Here is a 22426-nt window from a genome sequence, read left to right as displayed (position 1 = left end):
GATGGTACGAGACGCAAAGAATTTATTCTCTAACGATAGCCACTTTTGGTTTTCCAAAAGAAATCACACTATCCCGCTTTAATTACATCACGAATAACTCAAGAGAATTCTCACCAAAATGCTTTTTTACGCTTGTAAACAATATAATGAGCTGTTACTGGAATATGTTTAATAGCTGTCGGACGAGTGGCTTAGAAATGACAGCAGTCTGAAGTTGTTTGCAGTTTTTTCATCTCACCCTGTATACCCTCTCTAGCAGTATGGCTGAGGGTATAAATATCAAATGGAGTTTTTTTTGGCACAGAAGTCATCTAAATGGACCCAATTCCATCTATTCATCTCTTCAACAATTTTTTCATAATTCTATTCATATTCCACAGATAATCAGTAAAAAAAAAATTGCCCACACATTATCTCTTAAATGATTCATAGCCAGCTGACGACACCCACGCATATTTTTTTAAAAAATTTGCAAATTTTGTTTTTTTTTTTGCGTTTGCACTTTGAACAAAGGGTCGTCTTTCTTCGTATTTTTAGGCGCACATGCTCATTACTTATACTCACACACACACACATGTAGATTACATACATACACACATATATTTCCATATATACATATAAATATGTGAATATGCATTTAATGCATTCACAGCACTTAAGTGCCTTTTCAGAAGTATTCCTCTGTCGTAAATAAATGAAAAATAAAGTTTTGCAAATTGTTCGCTCAAGTACTTGAAGCAAGGGAGGGGAGTGAGCGAGGGAAGGCAAGAAAGGGGTCTCAACCAAATACGGTATGACTTCATCGCATTGGGATTATTACTCAACCTCGTCTGCCGATTTGTCAAGCAAAGCGCGACAAGTGTAAGTGGTTACAGTGGGAACAAAAAGTTGGAACGGAATTTAGAAGTATTTTTCCATAAGGAAACCTGCAATAAATCCTAAAAGGTCTCCTACGCCAGGAGACCTCTTATGGGGTAAGAAGCCTGAAATGGGTTCATTTCTTTATTATAATTAGTGAGGGCTTCTGTAACAAGAACTCATGCGAAGCCCTTCATAAGATGCCACTAGGCCTTCTATAAAAAAATTCTTATACAAAAAATTTTTAGTCGAAGGACCAGAAGGAAGGAATTATCCCCTTTCTTTGATCGCTATATTACCTTACAAGAACTCAAGAGAGGTCTTCCATAAGTGTCCACTAATTAAGCCTCTTATAAGAAAACCTCAAGTAAGGCCTCTATAAAGTAGCCTTCTATGAGAAGGTTCACTAAAGATATCCTTTTTAAAAAAGACATAAAGTAAGGCCCTCCATACAAAAAATTTCTAGTCGAAGGACCGGAAGGAAGAAATTTTCCCTTTCTTTGAACGCTATATTACCCTTGACCCTCCATAAGGGTCCACTAATTAAGCCTTCTATAAGAAAACCTCAAGTAAGATCTCTGTAAAGTCGCCATCTATGAGAAGGTTACTAAAGATATCCTTAAAAAAAAAGACATAAATAAGGCCCTCCATACAAGACCTCAAGTGAGGCCTTCTATGAGAAGAACAAGCAATGCCCTCAGTATAAGGTCACTAGTAAGGCCTCCAAAAAAGCCTCCATAAGAAGACCTCATTGAAGCCTTCTAGTGAGGTCTTTAATTAGAGAAATTGGATTGAGGTGTTTTTTCAGATGGCTTCTACAGAGGCCTTTTTGAATTTTCCAATTAGATCTCAAGTGAGACCTTCTATAAGTAGATCCCAATTGAGACCCACTTTCCAAAGTACTCTTTAGAAAGAAAACCTCAAGTAAGACCCTTCATAAAAAGGCCTCAAGAGTAGCCTTCTATAAGAAGGTCTCTAGTGAGGCCTTCTATAAAAGGATCTCAAGTAAAGCTCTCCATATATAGGCCTCTGGTGAGCCCCCCTATAACAAAACCTCAAGTAACGCCTTCTATAAGAAGAACAAGCAAGGCCCACCATAGAAAGCCGCTAGTGATGCCTTCTATAAAAAGGTCTCCATAAGAAGACCTCATTGAAGCCTTCTAGTGAGGTCTTTAATTAGAGAAATTCGAGTGAGGTGTTTTTTAAGAAGGCTTCTGCAGATTTCTTTTTTTTATATTTTCCAATTAGACCTCAAGTGAGACCTTCTATAAGTAGATCCCAAGTGAGACCCTCTTTCCAAAGTACTCTTAAAAAAGAAAACCTCTAGTAAGGTCCTTCATAAAAAGGCCTCTAGAGTAGCCTTCTATAAGAAGGTCTGTAGTGAGGCCTTCAATAAAGCGATCTCAAAAAAACTTTACATATATAGGCCTCTAGTGAGGCTCCCTATAACAAGACCTCAAGTGAGGCCTTCTATAAGAAGAACAAGTAGGATCCACCATAGAAGGTCACTAGTGACGCCTTCTATAAAAAGGCCTCCAGAAGAATACCACATTTAAGGCTTCTAGTGAGGTCTTCAATTAGAATAACTCGACTGAGGCGTTTTTTAAGAAGACCTCTACAGAGGCCTTTTTTGTATTTTCCAATTAGACCTCAAGTGAGAGCCTCTTTCCAAAGTCCTCTTAAGAAAGAAAACTTCAAGTAAAGCCCTTCATAAAAAGGCCTCAAAGTAGCCTTCTATAAGAAGGTCTCTAGTGAGGCCTTCTATAAAACGATCTCAAGTAAAGCCATCCATATATAGGCCTTTAGTGAGGCGCTCTCTATAACAAGACCTCAAGTGAGGACTGCTATAAGTACAAGCAGGGCCCACCATAGAAGGTCACTAGTGACGCCTTCTATAAAAAGTCCTCCATAAGAAGACCTTATTGAAGCCTTCTAGTGAGGTCTTTAATTAGAAGAACTCGACTGTGGCGTTTTTTAAGAAGGCTTCTGCAGATGTCTTTTTTTATATTTTCCAATTAGACCTCAAATGAGACCTGCTATAAGAAGATCTCAAGTGAGACCCTCTTTCCAAAGTCCTCTTAAGAAAGAAAACCTCAAGTAAGACCCTTTAGAAAAAGGTTATACGGAAGCCTTCGATAAGAAGACCTCTGGTGAGGCCTTCTATATATCGACATCAGGTAACGCCCTCTGTATATAGGCCTCTAGTGAAGCCCCCAATAAGAGGATGTCAAGTGAGATCATATTTGCAAAGTCTGTTTTATAAGAAAACCTCAAGTAAGGCCCTTCTTAAAAAGGTTCTAGTGAAGCCTTCCATAAGTATGGCCTTCTATAAATCAACATCAAGTAACACCATCCGTATAAAGGCCTCTAGTGAGGCACCAATAAGAAGACCTCAAGTGAGACATTCTATAAGAAGGACAAGCAAGGTCCACCATACAAAGCGACAAATGACGCTTTTTAAAAAAGGCCTCCATAAGAAAGCCTATAGTTAGGCTCTCCCTAAGAAAACTTCAATTAAGGCTTCTAGTGAGGATTTTAATTAAGAGAACTCGAGTGAGACCTTTTTAAGTAGTTCTCCAGTGAGGTCTTTCTTTTCAGTAGGACCTCAAATGAATTAGAAAAACTCAAGTGAGGCCCTTTATAATAAGGCCTCTAGTGAGGACTTATTATTTTTTCCAAGAAGACCTCAAGTGAGGCCTTCCATATGAAGGTCTAAAGGCCCTCTTTTCAAAGTCTTCTTCAGTGAGATTTTCTAAAAGAAGACCTTAAGTGAGGCCTTTAAAATTCACTGTTTTTACTGTTCATTGAGTCACCTCATGTCGTGGCGCCCAACGTGGGGTGCTTACTACGTCAAGTCATGAACTTCTTCCCATACAATTAGCTAAAGAAAATACTTTAGAAAGTAACATTTTGTGGGCCTCAAGTACGACCCTCCACAAGAAGACCTTGAGTGAGGGACTCTTGAAGAGGAGTTCAAATAAAACCCCTTCATAAGTGTCCCTCTAGTGAAGTCTTTTTTATTTTTTTTAGCCTAAAATGAACTGCTTCCCACTGTTCATTGAGTCATCATCATCACCTCCCCAAACTGCATTACAATACAAACGCTGTAAACGGGAATCACTCGATGACACCTCAGCTGAATGATGTCCATATAAGTACGCCTTTGTAAAACAAAATATTGTCAACAAAAAACAACAACAACAATTTAATGTTTGTAAACAATTTTTTTCTTAATTATTTGCTTAAAACTAAGTTTAGAGATCCATGACAAATTTCAATTTCCCCTAAAAGTGAGAATTGACTAAGTCCATTTACAAAGGAAAATCTTCAGCGACTTAAAGTTATATAATTTTAAGTTGTTGGGCTCATTTGAGGGCAGACAAGCTTGAGATCCTCTTTCTAGGCGAGTTGAAGGCTCAGGGACTTTATATACGAGCTGACGGCTCAGCGAGTCTCTATAGGCGAGCTGAAAGACCAGCGAGGCTCTATAGGTGAGCTGAAGGCCCAGTGAGTCTCTATAGGCGTGCTGAAGGCCCAGTGAGTCTCTGTAGACGAGATGAAGGCCCAGTGAGCCTCTGCAGACGAGATGAAGGCTCAACGAGTCTCTATAGGCGAGCTGGAGGCCCAGCGGGTCTCTATAGGCGAGCTGAAGGCCCAGTGAGTCTCTAAAGACAAGCTCAGTGAGTCTCTCTCTCTCTGTAGATTTGCTGAAGGTTCAGTGAATCTCTCTCTACTGACGAGCTGAAGGCTCAGGGAGTCGTCTCTCTCTCTATAGACGAGTTGAAGCGGCTCTCTCTCTCTATAGACGGTCTGAAGCGGCTCAGGGAGTTCTCTCTCTCTATAGACGAGCTGAAGCGGCTCAGGGAGTCGTCTCTCTCTCTATAGACGGTCTGAAGCGGCTCAGGGAGTTCTCTCTCTCTATAGACGAGCTGAAGCGGCTCAGGGAGTCGTCTCTCTCTCTATAGACGAGCTGAAGCGGCTCAGGGAGTCGTCTCTCTCTCTATAGACGAGCTGAAGCGGCTCAGGGAGTCGTCTCTCTCTCTATAGACGAGCTGAAGCGGCTCAGGGAGTCGTCTCTCTCTCTCTCTCTATAGACGAGCTGAAGCGGCTCAGGGAGTCGTCTCTCTCTCTATAGACGAGCTGAAGCGGCTCAGGGAGTCGTCTCTCTCTCTCTATAGACGAGCTGAAGCGGCTCAGGGAGTCGTCTCTCTCTCTCTATAGACGAGCTGAAGCGGCTCAGGGAGTCGTTTCTCTCTCTCTCTATAGACGAGCTGAAGCGGCTCAGGGAGTCGTCTCTCTCTCTATAGACGAGCTGAAGCGGCTCAGGGAGTCGTCTCTCTCTCTATAGACGAGCTGAAGCGGCTCAGGGAGTCGTCTCTCTCTCTCTCTCTAGACGACCAGATAGACGACCAGAAGCGGCTCAGTCAGTCTCTATCTTTCTTTAGAGGAGCTGAAGCGATTCAGGGAGTTGTCTCTCTCTATAGACGAGCTGAAGCGGCTCAGGGAGTCGTCTCTGTCTCTCTCTCTCTCTCGATAGACTAGCTGAAGCGGCTCAGGGTGTCGTCTCTCTCTCTCTATAGACGAGCTGAAGCGGCTCAGGGAGTCGTCTCTCTCTATAGACGAGCTGAAGCGGCTCAGGGAGTCGTCTCTCTCTCTCTCTCTCTCTCTCTAGACGACCAGATAGACGACCAGAAGCGGCTTAGTCAGTCTCTATCTTTCTTTAGACGAGCTGAAGCGATTCAGGGAGTTGTCTCTCTCTATAGACGAGCTGAAGCGGCTCAGGGAGTCGTCTCTCTATAGACGAGCTGAAGCGGCTCAGGGAGTCGTCTCTCTCTATAGACGAGCTGAAGCGGCTCAGGGAGTCGTCTCTCTCTATAGACGAGCTGACGACCCAATAAATCTCTCTCCATAGACGACCTGACGAAGGTTAGGTGGTCTCTAAAGATGAGCTGAAGGCTCAGATGGTCTCTATAGACAAGTTGAAGGTTCAGGTGGTTTCTATAGGCAAGCTGAAGGCTCAGAAGGTCTCTATAGACAAGTTGAAGGTTTAGGTGCTTTCTATAGGCAAGCTAAAGGCTCAGGTGATTTCTATAGAAAAGCTTAAGGCCCAAGGAGTCTCTATAGACGAGCTGAAGCGGCTCAGGGAGGAATCTCTCTCCTTTTTACTATCAAGCCGGTTTTGTCATATTTGTTTATTTAATTTTCGAAACCTTCTTTTTATCCTCGCCTCTTCCTCTCTCTTCTTTCCTCTTAAAAGGATACTGGGAAAATGTTTCCTACCCATTTTTGCTATCGGGTGTTGACTTGACGGCCAAATGATTCTCCATATATTCTCCACAACCCTTTTTGCGCTACCCCCTTCCTAATTTTTCTTGTGTTATTGTTGGTATGCCTAGACTAGACTGGCTGCACTAAAACTCCTTCGTATTCAAGCCGATCATGTCATCATAATCACCCACACGTTGGCCGCCACGACATAATTTATTTCATTTATGGCTGATATTCTGGTGTGAGGAGTCTAAGACTTTGCTTTCTGAAATCCTTTCTCTCCTCTTTCCAATACAAAAAATGGGACTATCATAAGAAAAATCTCTGGTCGAAGGACCAATTCCCAAGTTGTTTACAAAGACTTTTTCCCTTTTTCTAATCGCCATATTACCTTCGGCCTAACTATTTTATCTTCAATTTCACGAGGTCGTTTTTATTTCAAGGCTTGAGAAAAATATTCAGTCCCCCCATTATTTTAAACCAAACGCGATCATATTGGCACAAATATACATATATGGGCGAGGTGATAATAAAAATTAAAAAAAAATCGGTTCCATTAATATTCTTTGCCAAACCAACTGAACTGAACAGAAAAAAACGGTAGCAATGTTTTTTTTTTTTTTTTTTTTTTTTTGAAATGAAATGCAAATTAAATTGTTTAACAACGAGAATGACGACGACGTCGGCGTCGAGCGATCAGCGAAACACATCGCATGAAATTTGAATAACAAGATCGACACACAAAAAAAAAGTTAAATAAAAAAAATAAAAATTAACAAATGACGACCCCTTAAAAACGAAACAAAGCTATTAAAAATAAAAAAAATTGAAAACGACAACACAATTGTGTGAATGTGCCGTACCGAGGTGAATCATCTGTTCGTTCACGTTCCCTCTTTAATTTTTCGTTTTTTTTTCGCTTATGGTTCGCTTCGCTGCCGCCTGTTTTTGCAACGCAATAAACGCCGATCACAGAGACGAAAATGAAAGATAAACAAAAAATGTTTTTGAGTTTTGCCTTGTTAAGGCGAAGATCATATGTTTTATGATTTAAGTGTTTGTTTTCTCTTTCGAGACGAGCTTAATGATCTGAAATTTGCTGTGAAAAAGATCTGCCAATAGAACTTGAGTCGAACCTGGAGAGTTTCTAGTGTATAATTCGCATATGCTAATTTGCAATAAGTTCGAAATATATACTACTTTCCAGAGAACGGCCCTTGTAAGCCATCATCCACATCAAATATGCCTGATGAGCCGCTTAACCAACGGCGAAACGCGTCGCATAGTGGTGAGTGTGTGATAGTGTCTATCTGGCTTTCCTTTTCACTACAAATTTCAGATCATTAAGCTCGTCTCGAAAGAGAAAACAAACACTTAAATCATAAAACATATGATCTTCGCCTTAACAAGGCAAAACTCAAAAATTCAGCCGAGCCTGGCTGTGGGATTTGAACCGCGGACCTCTGTGTGCAGCCAACTAGAAGTTGCCGTCTCTACGTTCAGAGCCATTAACCCGTCTTCCTAAAAGCAGCACTAAAACAAGTGTATGCATTGGAAGCAATGTAGTTGTTGTGGACAAAAAATCCATCACTACAAAAACAAAACGTTGCTGTGAAAAAGATCTGCCAATAGAACTTGAGTCGAACCTGGAGAGTTTCTAGTGTATAATTCGCATATGCTAATTTGCAATAAGTTCGAAATATATACTACTTTCCAGAGAACGGCCCTTGTAAGCCATCATCCACATCAAATATGCCTGATGAGCCGCTTAACCAACGGCGAAACGCGTCGCATAGTGGTGAGTGTGTGATAGTGTCTATCTGGCTTTCCTTTTCACTGCAAATTTCAGATCATTAAGCTCGTCTCGAAAGAGAAAACAAACACTTAAAAAATGTTTTTTTTTTTTTCGTCAACAAATTATCAAATTTGTTTAAGTAAACTGTGAAAAGGGGAAGTGATTGAATTCAAGTGCCGATCAAAATGTATTCAGTGAATATGCAATTTTCCAGTTGATCAGCTTTATACATATACACAGAGATTTGGAGGGTAATATTAACCAGGTGAAAATAGGTCCTTCGACCAGAGATATGCGGCATAAAGGACCCAAATCGGAAAAATGATAGGTTTTGAGTATCTGCATATTTACGTTGATAATGAAGCCAGTAATGGAAAAAATCATTTCGTGGCGCCCAACGTGGGGATGCTTACTGACAGACATTTGAAGACTTTGAATAACTTGAAAAATAGTCCTTGGACCAGATATTTAGGTATAGAAAATATGAATTTTGAGTGAGGCAGAATATAAATCTTAAATCTTGGACCTTAAAAAAGTCTTTGTGGCGCCCAACAGATAAAGAAAAAAAAAATAGTATCAGTCGTTTTTTTTTTTTTTTTTTTTTTTTTTTTTGGTTCGACAGATGTATACGACCAGTTTTTGTGGGTGAGAAACCAGAAGGGGTTGGCAGATATATGTCCTCTTAACAACAGATCTTGCGTTAGCAAATACAAGGTGATGTGAATAGACCCAATGTTTATAGGAAACCGGTGGAAAATTAAGGTTTTTTTAGTCTCTGCGTATTTATGCTGAAATTTCAGCCAGAAATGATAAAAATCCTTTCGTGGCGCCCAACATGGGATGCTTACTGACAGACATTTGAAGACTTAGGATCAATGTAAACAACTTAAAAATTAGTCCCTGGACTATTTATTTTTATAGAAAATATAAATTTTAAGTAAGGCAGAATACAAAGCTTAAAGCTAGGACCTTAACAAAAAAGTCATTTTGTGGCGCCCAAGGGATAAAAAACAAGTCAAATAGTATCAGTTGGTTTTGCCGACAGATGTATGCCACTAGCCTTGAGTTATGATTATTCAAACTGTTGACCCTTTATGAGAGAGGTTCCGAAGCAGTTGACCAATTTCGTATCTGATACAAGACTCATATAAATATTACAGCATGCCAGATTTGGACTATATATACAGGGTGAGATAAAAAACTGCAACAAAGCCAAACGCCATAATTTTTAGATTTTTCTTCTTAAATTTTATTAAATAAAAGCAAAAAATGTCGGAAATAGCATCAAATTTTAGAATAAGTTTAGATTTGTTCGAATTGGTTACCTTTGGCACGAATAATGGTCTTCAAACGGCCAATGAAACCGTCACACGCTGCCCGAATGTTGCTCTGTGATATTTTGGCTTATTCCCGGCGAAGCACTTGCTTGAGGTGATCGACACTTTGGTACTTTTTAGTGCCAACCTTGCTTTCCGAAATACTCCAGACACAATAGTCCAAGGGATTGGTATCCGGAGATTTTGGTGGCCATTGTGCGCTTTGAAGCGAGGAACCTCATTTTGTAACCATTTTTGGGTGGCGCGTGTTGAGTGCGATGGTGCTGAGTCCTCTTGTAATATCCAAGGTCTGCTTGGCCGCACCTTCCAGAATATTTTCTCGATAATATTCGGCATTTATTCTGATACCACGATCGATTAATATGAGCGGAGAGCGACCATTAGCTGTTATGGCGGCCCACACCATCACCATGGCCGGCGTTTGAGTTCTGGTGGCCAACCGAACGTGCACATTTATGCTGACCTCTTTGGCAAACTGCTGGGCAACGAATGTTTTCTCATCGGAGAAAACCCAATTCGGCAGTTCTATTTTCCGTTCTTTCTGTTGCGGTGTAAGTTCTTGTACTTTTTGGATTTAAAAATTTAAAAATGAGCTCGGGATTTTTCTATATTTGCCGAATGGAATATTGCGATATGTTCATATCACGGGCCATTTTTCAGCCACTGCGACGCAGGTTTCGATCAAGTCGCTTCTTTACTTTTCGAACCAATTCTGCTGATGTCGCTTCCGCTTGCCTTTTTGATGTCGGGCTACGATACGATAGCCAATTGTGGTTTTCCAGCCAAATATAAAGAAATCACACTATCACGCTTGAATTCCATCACGAATACCTTTTTTTCTGGAGAATTCTCACCAAAATGCTTTTGTACGCTTGTAAACAATATAATGAGCCGTCTCTGAAATAATTTTAACAGCTGTCGAACGAGTGGCTTGGAAATGACAGCAGTCTGAAGTTGGTTACAGTTTTTCAAGATTTTGACCCTTAGTAGAAGAGGTACCAGAAGGAGTGGACCGTTACATTTCATCTAAACACCAGACCTTGGATTAATAGAAATATTGTGATGTGTTTAATTCGAAAAGAACCGGATGCTTATTTCGGCTACTATGATCGTTTTGGTTACTCAAAACTTTGACCCTTTATGGGGGAGGTACCAGAAGGAATATTCCGATCTCTATCATCTTTATAACATATCTTGTATTTATAATTTATATTTGAGATGTGCTAAGTTTGAATGGATTCCGATGTCACATTTTAAAAGAGTTATAATTATTCAAAATTTTGACCCTTTGTGGGGAGGTACTTGATGGAGTATACCGATATTTTACATTTACGCACCTGACCTAGCACTGATGCAAATATTAGGATTTGCAAAGTTGGAGTAAAATCGGATTATCCTTTCTCTTTCTGTGCAGAAAATTATTTTCTTTGAAAATGTTGGCATTTTGTTGGAGATGTACCCGGAGCAGTGGACCGATATTGCTCATCTCCGAACTCGATCTAAGTTTGACAATAATATTGCGATGTACGAAGTTAGGATCAAATCGGATACTCCCTTCGACAGCATCGCTAAAACGACTCCAGATGTCCTTAAACGGATTTGGTCCAAAGAAACATAGGATCTAAAAGCGTTATTTCGATGAGGCACGTTTTGACCGTATCACATGATATATACCCTCTCTAGCCATGTGACTGAGGGTATAAATAGCTTTTCTAAGTAGTACTATTGTAAACAAATTTCGAATTGTTCCTTCAAATAGATTTTTTACGTAAGGACCTCTTTTTCTCGGCAATACTTAGAAGTGTTGAAGTTCTTTTAGGAAGGTGGGGTCTTAAAGTCTTCAGGCCTAAAACGGATACAAAAAGGGAGAATATCCTTTCGTGGCGCCACAAAATTGACAAAAACTGTCCAAAAATGTATCATTGAACACATATTCTACTTTTTAATCTCAAATCCCCGCTTCTTCTGGACCCGGGCTCTCAAAAGCTCTGATTATTACTTTAATTCCCAACAGAATTCTTTTTTACTGTTCTCAGACGTCATCAGTTCGGCTCAAAATCTTTCATTGTCTGGCCATTAAGATATATATCGGTATCTGAAACAATAAACCCCTTACCCTCCACCCGCCAGACATAGAAGTTTCCTACATTGCAGACCAAAACTGAAAAACTCCAATGGAAAATCTTACCGGGAAATTCATTACAAATTCAAATTCCCATAGAGTTACGGCAATTGTAGCGAATGAGGCAACTGTGTCGCTGCTGCCATGAAACTAAAGCAACAGCAACAACCTGCTCGTGGAATGCCTGCCTGCCTACCTTAGATCGATCAGCAGCAGTAGTTACAATATCATCAGACAATACCAGACGTTTTTTGTTGGTGTTGTTTTTGTAGTTATTGTTGTTGATAGATGAACTGAAAATAGCTGTTCAGGCTTAAAACGGAAATTAAACAACAATGAAGATATAAATATATCTGTACGTATGTATGTATGTATGTGGCGGATAGTTAAATACATGCATACATGAATACAAATTTTAGAAAAAAATAAACTGTGTGGGTAAGGGAGATACCAGATCTGCAATAACATTATGAAGGGGAGGCTTTTTAATCAAGACTGCAAAGGAAGGGTTCTTCTAAAGACAAGCTAAAAATGGAGTCCCTACAGACGAGCTGGAGAGAGTCTTAAAAGATTGTCTTAAAAAGTCCCCATAGGTGAGCTGCCGGGTCATTGTCTTTATAGGACAGCTGAAGGGCCAAAGAGTTTTAATAGGCGAGGTAAAGAGCCAAGGAGTCTCTATAGACGAGCTGCGAGGCCCTCATAATCCTTAGAATTCTGGAGGGCAAAATATTTTTATGGACAAGCTGAGGAAGCCTTATAGGACAAGCTGAGGAAACCTTTTATGACGAGCTGAGGAATCCTTATTGGCGATCTGGAAGACCCAGATATTAATTCTGTCCTTCTGTTGATTCCGGAACACAATTTGGGTAAGGGGAGTCTCTTAAAACAAGTCTACAAAGAGAAGGGAGTATCTGAAAATTACCTGAGAATAGGCTCTATAGACGAACTAGGGGGAGTCTTAAAAGCGGTCTAAAGAAGTATCCATAGATGAGCTACTGGTGAGTCAGTGAGTCCTCATAGCCAAGGTGAATTAAATCCTCATAGACGAGGTGAAGTGAATCTGTAATACACGGGTTGTAGTGACTCCTGATAGACGAGCTGAAGTGAGTCTTTCACAGACGAGCTGAAGTGAGTCTTTCATAGACGAGTTGAAGTGAGTCTTTCATAGACGAGCTGAAGTGAGTCTTTCAGAGACGAGCTGAAGTGAGCCTTTCATAGACGAGCTGAAGTGAGCCTTTCATAGACGATCTGAAGTGAGTCTTTCATAGACGAGCTGCAGTGAGTCTTTCATAGACGAGCTGCAGTGAGTCTTTCATAGACGAGCTGCAGTGAGTCTTTCATAGACGAGCTGCAGTGAGTCTTTCATAAACGAGCTGCAGTGAGTCTTTCATAGACGAGCTGAAGTGAGCCTTTCATAGACGATCTGAAGCTGAAGTGAGTCTTTCATAGACGAGTTGAAGCTGAAGTGAGTCTTTTATAGACGAGCTGAAGTGAGTCTTTATAGACGAGCCGAAGTGAGTCTTTATAGACGAGCCGAAGTGAGTCTTTTATAGCCGAGCCGAAGTGAGTCTTTTATAGACGGGACGAAGTGAGTCTTTTATAGACGGGCCGAAGTGAGTCTTTTATAGACGAGCTGAAGTGAGTCTTTTATAGACGAGCTGAAGTGAGTCTTTCACAGACGAGCTGCAGTGAGTCTTTCATAGACGAGCTGCAGTGAGTCTTTCATAGACGAGCTGCAGTGAGTCTTTCATAGACGAGCTGAAGCTGAAGTGAGCCTCTCACAGACAAGCTGTAGTGAGTCTTTCATAGACGAGCTGCGAGATCCTTGTAATCCATAGATCTGAGAAGTATCGAAGCCTTATAGACGATCCACAAGACTAGATATCAATTCTGTTCCTCTGTTGATTCCGTAACACAACTGCTCTTAAAATAGGAATCCTTTTTAATCAACGTTTCTTCGTAGCCTCGTGATTAGTATGTTGCTTCTTTTTGTATCTTCCTCTCCCACCAGCGTCTTAAAACCGGTCTTGGCTAAAATTACAGTCTCCGACTGAGCATCATCTTATATAACATATTACGGCAATGCTCCTTCAACTTGAGTGGAAAGTTAGGATCAACATCGTCTTTTCTTAATCAGTCGGTTATTCCAGATGTTGTCATGAGGGGTATTATCCTCGTCGAACTCCTACAGTTAATGCTGTGATAGGTAAGGTTGACACCAACATCCCAGCCTTTGTTTAAGCGATTCGTGACGCTATCGATTGACAAAATCCGATCCGATTTGACAAAATTTCATAAAAAGGATACGATCCTTCAAGCCTGCTCTTGATGGTCATTTGGCTAATGTTATACCTTCCTCTTTATTATAATTTAAGTATCAGTTAATTTATCTTAAAAATCGTATTTTTCTAGCACCCCCTTATGGGGAACCCTTTTCTAAGATCTCAACAGTGGTCTTGTCTCATTAATGCTGCTGCTCCCATTTTGCCCATAAGTCATGTGGCAACACTCGTTTATGCTGTTGCCCCCTCCCTCCCATCCACCCTTGTATTGCACATAACCGACCGGAATTAAGCTTAGATTATTTATGATTTCCCGTGGAATGGAGTGGCATGGCAGTAGCTACCATGGAGTAAAATAAGTTTCTTTGTTTTTGGTTTGGCCACAACAAAAAAACTCCACTCATATTTGCATATATTGGCTGGAGTTGGTGCTGCTGCTAATATAAAGGCGGTACTCCTTCTCTTCGATGGAGTCCACATTTCGCATAAAATCTAAAACACAATAGAGGCGCTTGTTGCTGGTTGGCTGGCTGATAATGATGATGCCGATTATGTTGCTGGGAACTTTGAATAGCAAAGCAAATAAAAATTGTCCATTCAATAAATTAGATTGGAACTGAAGCGAATAGTGGTGGGTGATTGTGGTGTTGGATAATTGTCTGGCAGAAATGGATAGAAAGTGAAATGTCGGCAAATACAAATTTGAAGTATGGGCATGTAGCTCAATAGAGCTCGCTTTTTTAAAGGATCTGCTCGCAGTTCTTATATAAAAATGTAATTTTGTTCTCGGAGGCAGCCTTCAGCTGGTCTATAGAGTCAGCCCTTCAGCTGGTCTATATAGACAGCCTTCAGATGGTCTATAGATACAGCTCTTCAGCTGATCTATAGAGACAGCCCTTCAGCGGATCTATAGAGACAGCCCTTCAGCTGGTCTGTAGAGACAGCCCATCAGCTGGTCTATAGAGACAGCCCTTCAGCTGGTCTATAGAGACAGCACTTCAGCTGGTCTATAGAGACAGCCTTCCGATGGTCTATAGAGACAGCCTTCCGATGGTCTATAGAGACAGCCCTTCAGCTGGTCTATAGAGGCCCTTCAACTGGTCTATAGAGACAGCCCTTCAGCTGGTCTATAGAGACAGCCCTTCAGCTGGTCCAAGAGACAGCCCTTCAGCTGGTCCAAGTGACAGCCCTTCAGCTGGTTTATAGAGACAGCCCTTCAGCTGGTTTATAGAGACAGCCCTTTAGCTGGTCTATAGAGACAGCCCTTCAGCTGGTCAATAGAGACAGCCCTTCAGTTGGTCTATAGAGACAGCCCTTCAGCTGGTCTATAAAGACAGCCCTTCAGCTGGTCTATAGAGACAGCCCTTCAGCTGGTCTATAGAGACAGCCCTTCAGCTGGTTTATAGAGACAGCCCTTTAGCTGGTCTATAGAGACAGCCCTTCAGCTGGTCAATAGAGACAGCCCTTCAGTTGGTCTATAGAGCCAGCCCTTCAGCTGGTCTATAAAGACAGCTCTTCAGCTGGTCTATAGAGACAGCCCTTCAGCTGGTCTATAAAGACAGCCCTTCAGCTGGTCTATAGAGACAGCCCTTCAGCTGGTCTATAGAGACAGCCCTTCAGCTGGTTTATAGAGACAGCCCTTTAGCTGGTCTATAGAGACAGCCCTTCAGCTGGTCAATAGAGACAGCCCTTCAGTTGGTCTATAGAGACAGCCCTTCAGTCGGTCTATAGAGGCAGCCCTTCAGCTGGTCTATAGAGGCAGCCCTTAACTGGTCTATAGAGGCAGCCCTTCAGCTGGTCTATAGAGGCAGCCCTTAACTGGTCTATAGAGGCAGCCCTTAACTGGTCTATAGAGGCAGCCCTTCAGCTGGTCTATAGAGGCAGCCCTTAACTGGTCTATAGAGGCAGCCCTTAACTGGTCTATAGAGGCAGCCCTTCAGCTGGTCTATAGAGGCAGCCCTTAACTGGTCTATAGAGGCAGCCCTTCAGCTGGTCTATAGAGACAGGCTTCACTTAGTCTGTAGAGAAGATCTGGGCATCAGGTTGTCTATGGAGACGATCTGGGCTTCAGCTCGTCTATTTCCTTCAGCTCGTCTATTTCCTTCAGCTCGTCTATGGAGACGATCTGGCCTTCAGCTCGTCTATGGAGACGATCTGGCCTTCAGCTCGTCTATGGCGACGATCTGGCCTTCAGCTCGTCTATGGCGACGATCTGGCCTTCAGCTCGTCTATGGCGACGATCTGGCCTTCAGCTCGTCTATGGAGACGATCTGGCCTTCAGCTCGTCTACGGCGACGATCTGGCCTTCAGCTCGTCTATGGCGACGATCTTACCTTCAGCTCGTCTATGGAGACGATCTGACCTTCAGCTCCTCCATAGAGGCGGCCTCAATATCGTCTAAAGAGACGTCTATAAAGTCGCCTTACAGCTTATCTATAAAGAGGAGTGACTCCCTCCAGCTCTTCTACAAAGACTCCCTCCAAGTTGTCTGTAAAGACTACCTCCAGGTCGTCTGTAAAGACTACCTCCAGGTCGTCTGTAAAGACTCCCTCCAGGTCGTCTGTAAATACTCCATCCAGGTCGTCTGTAAGGACTCGCTTCTGGTCGTCTGTAAAGACTATCTCTAGATTGTATGTAAAGACTCCCTTCAGGTCGTGTGAAGAGATTCCGTTCCAACTCATCTGAAGACATCCTCCAACTCCTTTGTAGCAAATGAATTGTTTTGCACCTTTCTTACTTTTTTTGTTAGCATTTTTCAAACCCAGACCATCCATCCACCAACAACTCCCTACACGACAAATTTTAAGGATACTCCAAACATAATCCTTTCATAATTTTTTATTCGCCTTGAAAATATTTATAACTACCCGCTCTCTCCCTAATTTTTGCTTAGCTCACAAACTTTCTCTCTTCTCTCATTTCATTTCAGATGAAGACGCACTACCAGACACCAAGGAAAATACAAATCCCCTTAAAGAAAATCTAAAGACTTCCAATGATGTTGTAGATGGTTGTCCTGTCAAGGATTCAAACGCAGACCAAACACCCATAAAGAAAAGCAATAAAAACAACAGTGACGTCAACACCAAATCCCTCCATGATCAAGCAACCGATACAGGAATTACCAACAACACCAACAATAGCAATCTAAGTAGAAACGAAAGATCTAATGGCACAGCTGTAGAAAATCCGGAGAGAAAGGAAGTTGCCAAAGAAGAAGAAAAAGACTTTTCCAGCACAAATTTTTCATCGTCAGTATCCTTAGCACAACAGAGGTTAACAAATCCCGATAACAACAACAATAATAACAACAACAAAAGCAAAAACGACAACAATCCATCATCGCAGTCGCCAGCAACAGCCGCAGCAACTGCGAATAGCCCAGGTTCCCAGACGACAGTTATGAATAGTCACGCAACGGCCACACAAAACGGCGGACAAACAACAATCGTTGGTCATCATCGCGGTTTCTCCCAGCCAACGGTAACGGTGGCAACATCGAGCACGGGCGGTGATCCATGGTTTTTGCAATCAACCGGGCATCAGATGCCACCAACGGCCCCATTGCGTCATAATAAACGTCCAGCACCGCAGCCGGTAACGGCGGCTGCTGGTGGACCCAACAATCCAAATAGTTTGCTAGCCAATAACAGTGTAAGTGGTGGTATAGGCGGGGGTGGTGGCAGCATTGGTAATATCGGCGGCGGTGGTGTTGGCGGCCTAGCCGGCATTGGTGTCGGTGTTGGTGGTGGTGTTCCCATCATCGCCAGCAATATCACATTGCAACAGCAATTTAGCCAATCCCAACCCCATATTGTAGCACAATCAGGCAATTTATCATCAGCGTCATCTCATCATAACAATGTGGTAATACATGTAAAATACACACACACACACCCACACACATACACATACATGACATTATTTTGTTGTAGAGAAGGGAGAAGGGTTCTCCATTTTTTAAAGACCAAAGAATTTTTTTCTATCCCCTGAAGAAGCGCAAAAGGATTTCTTTGAATGGAAAGGTTCCTATGGAGGATCTTTTGTGAAAAGAAGAAAGCCATCTATAACTAAACTTTGGGCCTGAACCACCTGTAAATGCCAATATTTAATTTGGAAAATATTGGAGCCTATAAATACCTACTCAAGTCGTCTATAAAGAGACACCTTTTCCAGAACGTCTGTAAATTCTCTCTTCTCAGCTTATCCATAAAGAGACCTTATGCCTTTAGCTTATCTATAGAAAGACTCTCCGGCTTCATTTTGTCTCTCGTCTCAAAAAGACTCCCTGGCTTCAGTTCGTCTTTAAAATAATACTTGGTATCAGTTCGTCTCTAAAAGAGTTAATGGGTTCAGTTCGTCTCTAAAAGACTCCCCGGCTTCAGTTCGTCTTTAAAAAAACCCCTAGTTTCTCTAAAAGATTCCCAGACATCAGTTCCTCTCTAAGGAACTCCCTACCTATCAGCTTGCCTATAGAAATGCCTGGTCATCAGCTTGCCTACAGAGATTCCCTGGCCATTAGCTCGTCTATAGAGATTATCTGTGTATCAGATTGTCTATAGAGACCCTCTGACCTTCAGCTCGTCTATGAAAAGTAGGCAGTTTCTCCTGGTCATCAGCTTGTCTACAGAGATTCCCTGGCCATTAGCTCGTCTATAGAGATTCTGTGTCTATCAGATTGTCTATAGAGACTCCCTGACAAGCTCGTCTATGAAGAGTAGTCAGTTTCTCTTCGCCCATCGCCTTTTGGGACTCCTTCCTGGCCGTCTATAAGGACTCCTTCCTGGCCGTCTATAAAGGCTTCCTCTAGCTCGTCTATACAGACTCCCTTAGCTTGCCCTTAAAGGCTCCCTCAAATCGCCTGTAAAGATTCCATCAGCTCGTTTATAAAAACTTTCAGATTGTCTATAGAGACTCCCTGACCATCAGCTCGTCTATGAAGAGTACTCAGTTTCTCTTCCCCGATCGTTTTTCTTTCCTGGCCGTCTATAAGGACACCTTCCTGGCAGTCTATAAAGGCTCCCTCCAACTCGTCTATACAGAGTCCCTCAGCTTTCCCGTAAAAGCTTCCTCAACTCGCCTTTAAAGACTACCTCAGCTCGTCTATAAAGTCTCCTTCTAAGCCATCTATAGAGACCCTTTCCCGGCCGTCTATAAAGACTTCCTCTAGCTTCCCTCAGCTTTGCCGTAAAAGCTTCCTCAACTCGCCTTTAAAGACTCCCTCAGCTCGTCTATAAAGTCTCCTTCTAGGCCATCTATAGAGATCTTTCCAGGCCGTCTATAAAGACTTCCTCTAGGAGGCCGTCTGTAAAGACTTTCCAGGGCCTATAAAGACTCCCTCAGGGCCGTCTATAAAGACTCCCTTCAGGTGGTCTATTAAAAATCTCTCCAGGTGGTCTATAAACACTCCCTCCAGTTCGTCTATAAAGACTCCCTCCAGGCCGTCTATAAAGACTTCGTCCGGACCATCTAAAAAGACTCTCTGGGTCGTTTATAAAAATTCCCTCCAGGCCGTCTAAAAAGGCTCCTTCCAGGCGGCCCTTTAAATCTCCCTCCAGACCGTCTATAAAGACACCCTTCAGACCTCCAGACTATAAAGGCACCCTTCAGGTAGTCTATCAAGCCAGCCAGTCTATAAAGATTCCCCCAGGCATTCTATTAAGAATCCCTCTAGGCTGTCTATAAAGACTCCCTTCCGGTCTTCTATAAAGACTCCTTCCAGGCCGTCTATGAAGACTAAAGATTCCCCCAGACAGTCTATTAAGAATCCCTCTAGGGTGTCTATAAAGACTCCCTCTAGGATGTCTATAAAGACACCCAGGTCGTCTATAAAGACTCCCTCCAGGTCGTATATAAAGATTCCCCCGGGCAGTCTATAAATAATACTTCTAGGTTGTCTATAAAGAATACCTCTAGGTTATCTATAAAGATTTCCTTCTGGTCGACTATGAAGACTCCTCCCAGGTTGTCTATAAAGACTCCTTCCAGGTCGTCTATAAAGACTCCTCCCAGGTTGTCTATAAAGACCCCCTCCAGGTAGTCGATAAAGTCTCCATCCAGGTCGTCGATAAAAACTCCCTCCAGGCCGTCTATAAACGCTCCCCCAGGCAGTCTATAAAAAATACCTCCAGTTCGTCTATAATGACCACTACATATCGCCTGTAAATACTCCCTTCAGGTTGTATGTAGTCTCCCACCAGCTCCGTCTATAAAGACTTCACCAGGCTGTATATAAAGTCTCCTTCCAGGTCGTTTATAAAGACTCCCTTCAGACTGTCTCTAAAGACCCCCCCCCCACAGGTCGTCTATAAAGACTCAATCCAGGTGGTCTATAAATTCTCCTTCCAGGTTATCTATAAAGACTTCTTCCAAGCCGTCTGTAAAGACTATCTTCCTAGCTCTTCCGATAAAGAGAACTTTCCCTGCATGTCTCGGAAGATTCCTTACACCTCGTCTGTATAGACTCCCTTCCATCTTCTCTACAAAGACTCCTTTCCCATCTCGTCCATACAGATTCCCTTGGCACATCGTCTATTAAAACTTACTTCCATTCGTTCGTAAATACCCCTTCCGCAAGTCTATAAAAACGCTTTTCCGTCCTTCCATAAAGATCTTTTGGTCAATAACCACAATTCATGTCCATTTTCATTCTCATTCTTTCCTAAAAAAGAAAAAAAAGATTCCCTCCACGTTGACTGTAAAGACTTCTATCAGCTTCTCTACAAAAACTCCATTCCCAGCTCGTCCATACAGATTCTCTTTGCAGATCGTCCATTGAAACTTCCTTCCGCTCGTCCATAAATACTCCTTCCTTAATTCTGTAAAGACTCTCTTCTGTGTATCTCTTAAGACCTTTGTGTCAATAACCACAATTCATGCCCATCCTCATTCATTCCTGTTAACCTTCCGCACACCCCTCTGCACTCTTTCTCTACAAATTTTCAAATCTCATTGACAATTTTTTTTAATAATTTTATCATTTCTTTTTTTTTCTAATTTTTAGAATCAACATCACAATGCGATTCACTTGTCCTCGCATGCACTTAATAGTCATATAACAAATGCAACAGGTGTTGCTGGAGGCGGAGGAGGCAGCACTATTCTGGCTGGTGGTGGTATTATAAATGCCGCTGCCAATCATTCACCCAAATCGCCAAATCAACATCCACAGCAGCAGCAACAGCAACAATCCCACAGTTTAATGTCAACATTTACTCCCATTGTCGGTTCCGCGTCGACGGCATCATCTGTTACGGCCGCCGCAGTGGCCAGTGTCACCCAACAGCAACAACAACAGCATATGCAATTATTAAATGCCGCAGCAGCGGCCAATAATTGCAACAATAATCTGATGTCGTCTTCATTGAATGCTGCCCACAGCACTGGCATGTCACTGCACGAACGTGGCCTACCACCCAAAGGTATGGGTCTAACAGCAAATGCCGGCGGTGGTAGCAATATGTTACTTCATACACAACACCCCGCCCAGCAACAGCAACAACAACAGCAGCAGCATCATCATCCCAATCAAACGTCGTCATTGGTCATAAATCCGGCGGGAGCCAATGTCGGAGCAGGTGGTTCGGCTATGACGACATCATTGCATAGTTTTGACATAAATGGCGCTGCAGTTGTTGGCGGTGGTAATCCCGTTGGTGTTGGCACCCAGACATGGGCAACCCCCTCCCTATCACCGACATCGGGCATGGCACCCAATCATCATGTTGGCCAACAGCAACCGCACAAAAAATGTGAGGTTAAATTGAATGCAATGCCGTAAGTAGAGATGGAATGTTCTTTAAATTCATTTGAATTTAATATGAAATTTGATTTTTGTAGGTGGTTCCATGGCAGCATTACCCGTGACGAGGCCGAACACTTGCTACAGCCCCGCGAAGATGGCCTGTTTCTAGTGCGAGAATCGACCAACTTTCCTGGTGACTATACGCTCTGTGTATGCTTCCAGGGTAAGGTTGAGCATTATCGCGTGAAATATTTGGAAAATAAGCTAACCATTGACGATGAAGAATATTTTGAAAATTTGGGTCAACTAGTAGCGGTAAGTAAGCGGTTAAAAAATTACACTTTTCACTCATCTGCAAACGAAGACAAAAAGAGAGACGGCCTTTCTTCCAGTTCATACAAAAGACCTTCAGCGAGACTCTAGAAACGACATTCAGTCAGTTCATAGAGACTACCTTCAGCTCGTTTGCTCGTCTGCAAACGAAGAGAAGAAGAGAGGCGACCTTTTGTCATTTTACAAAGACGACCTTCAGCCAGACTCTCATTTCAGGTCGTATATAAAGGCTTACCTCATGTCATCTGTAAACACTTCCTCCTGATCGTCTATAAAAATTTCCTCCAGGCCATCTATTAAGCCTCGGTCCAGGTCATATATGAAGACTCCCTCTAGATCGTCTATAAAGACTCGATCTGTCGTCTATGAAGACTCCCTCCAATCGATTTATAGAGATGACATCCAGGCTGTCTATGAAGACTCAATACCGGCCGTCTATAAAGACTCTCTCGAGGACGCCTATAAAGACTCTTATAAAAACTCTCCAGGACTATAAATACGGCTCGTCTATGAAGACGATATGGCCTTCAGCTCGTCTATGGAGACGATCTGGCCTTCAGCTCGTCTATGGAGACGATCTGGCCTTCAGCTCGTCTATGGAGACGATCTGGCCTTCAGCTCGTCTATGGAGACGATCTGGCCTTCAGCTCGTCTATGGAGACGATCTGGCCTTCAGCTCGTCTATGG

At 42.4% G+C, this 22426-nt stretch overlaps 1 protein-coding gene across 2 annotated transcripts in view; it reads left to right on the top strand.

Moving 5' to 3' along the window:
- Positions 1-22426, top strand: part of LOC131806431 (GATA zinc finger domain-containing protein 14) — a 44679-nt gene that overhangs the window by 12657 nt on the left and 9596 nt on the right. Inside the window, exons 2-4 of one of the 2 annotated variants that reach the window (XM_059130501.1) lie at positions 16592-17316; positions 20666-21438; positions 21502-21721. In XM_059130501.1, the coding sequence (XP_058986484.1) occupies positions 16592-17316; positions 20666-21438; positions 21502-21721 (1718 nt within the window). Of the gene's footprint in view, positions 1-16591; positions 17530-20665; positions 21439-21501; positions 21722-22426 lie in introns of both variants that reach the window. The other variant, XM_059130500.1, reaches the window with a different exon arrangement.

Source organism: Musca domestica, unplaced genomic scaffold (genome assembly GCF_030504385.1).
Source record: "Musca domestica strain aabys unplaced genomic scaffold, Musca_domestica.polishedcontigs.V.1.1 76, whole genome shotgun sequence".
Classification (NCBI taxonomy): Eukaryota; Metazoa; Arthropoda; class Insecta; order Diptera; family Muscidae; genus Musca; species Musca domestica.
This window is presented reverse-complemented; position numbering and strand designations above follow the sequence as displayed.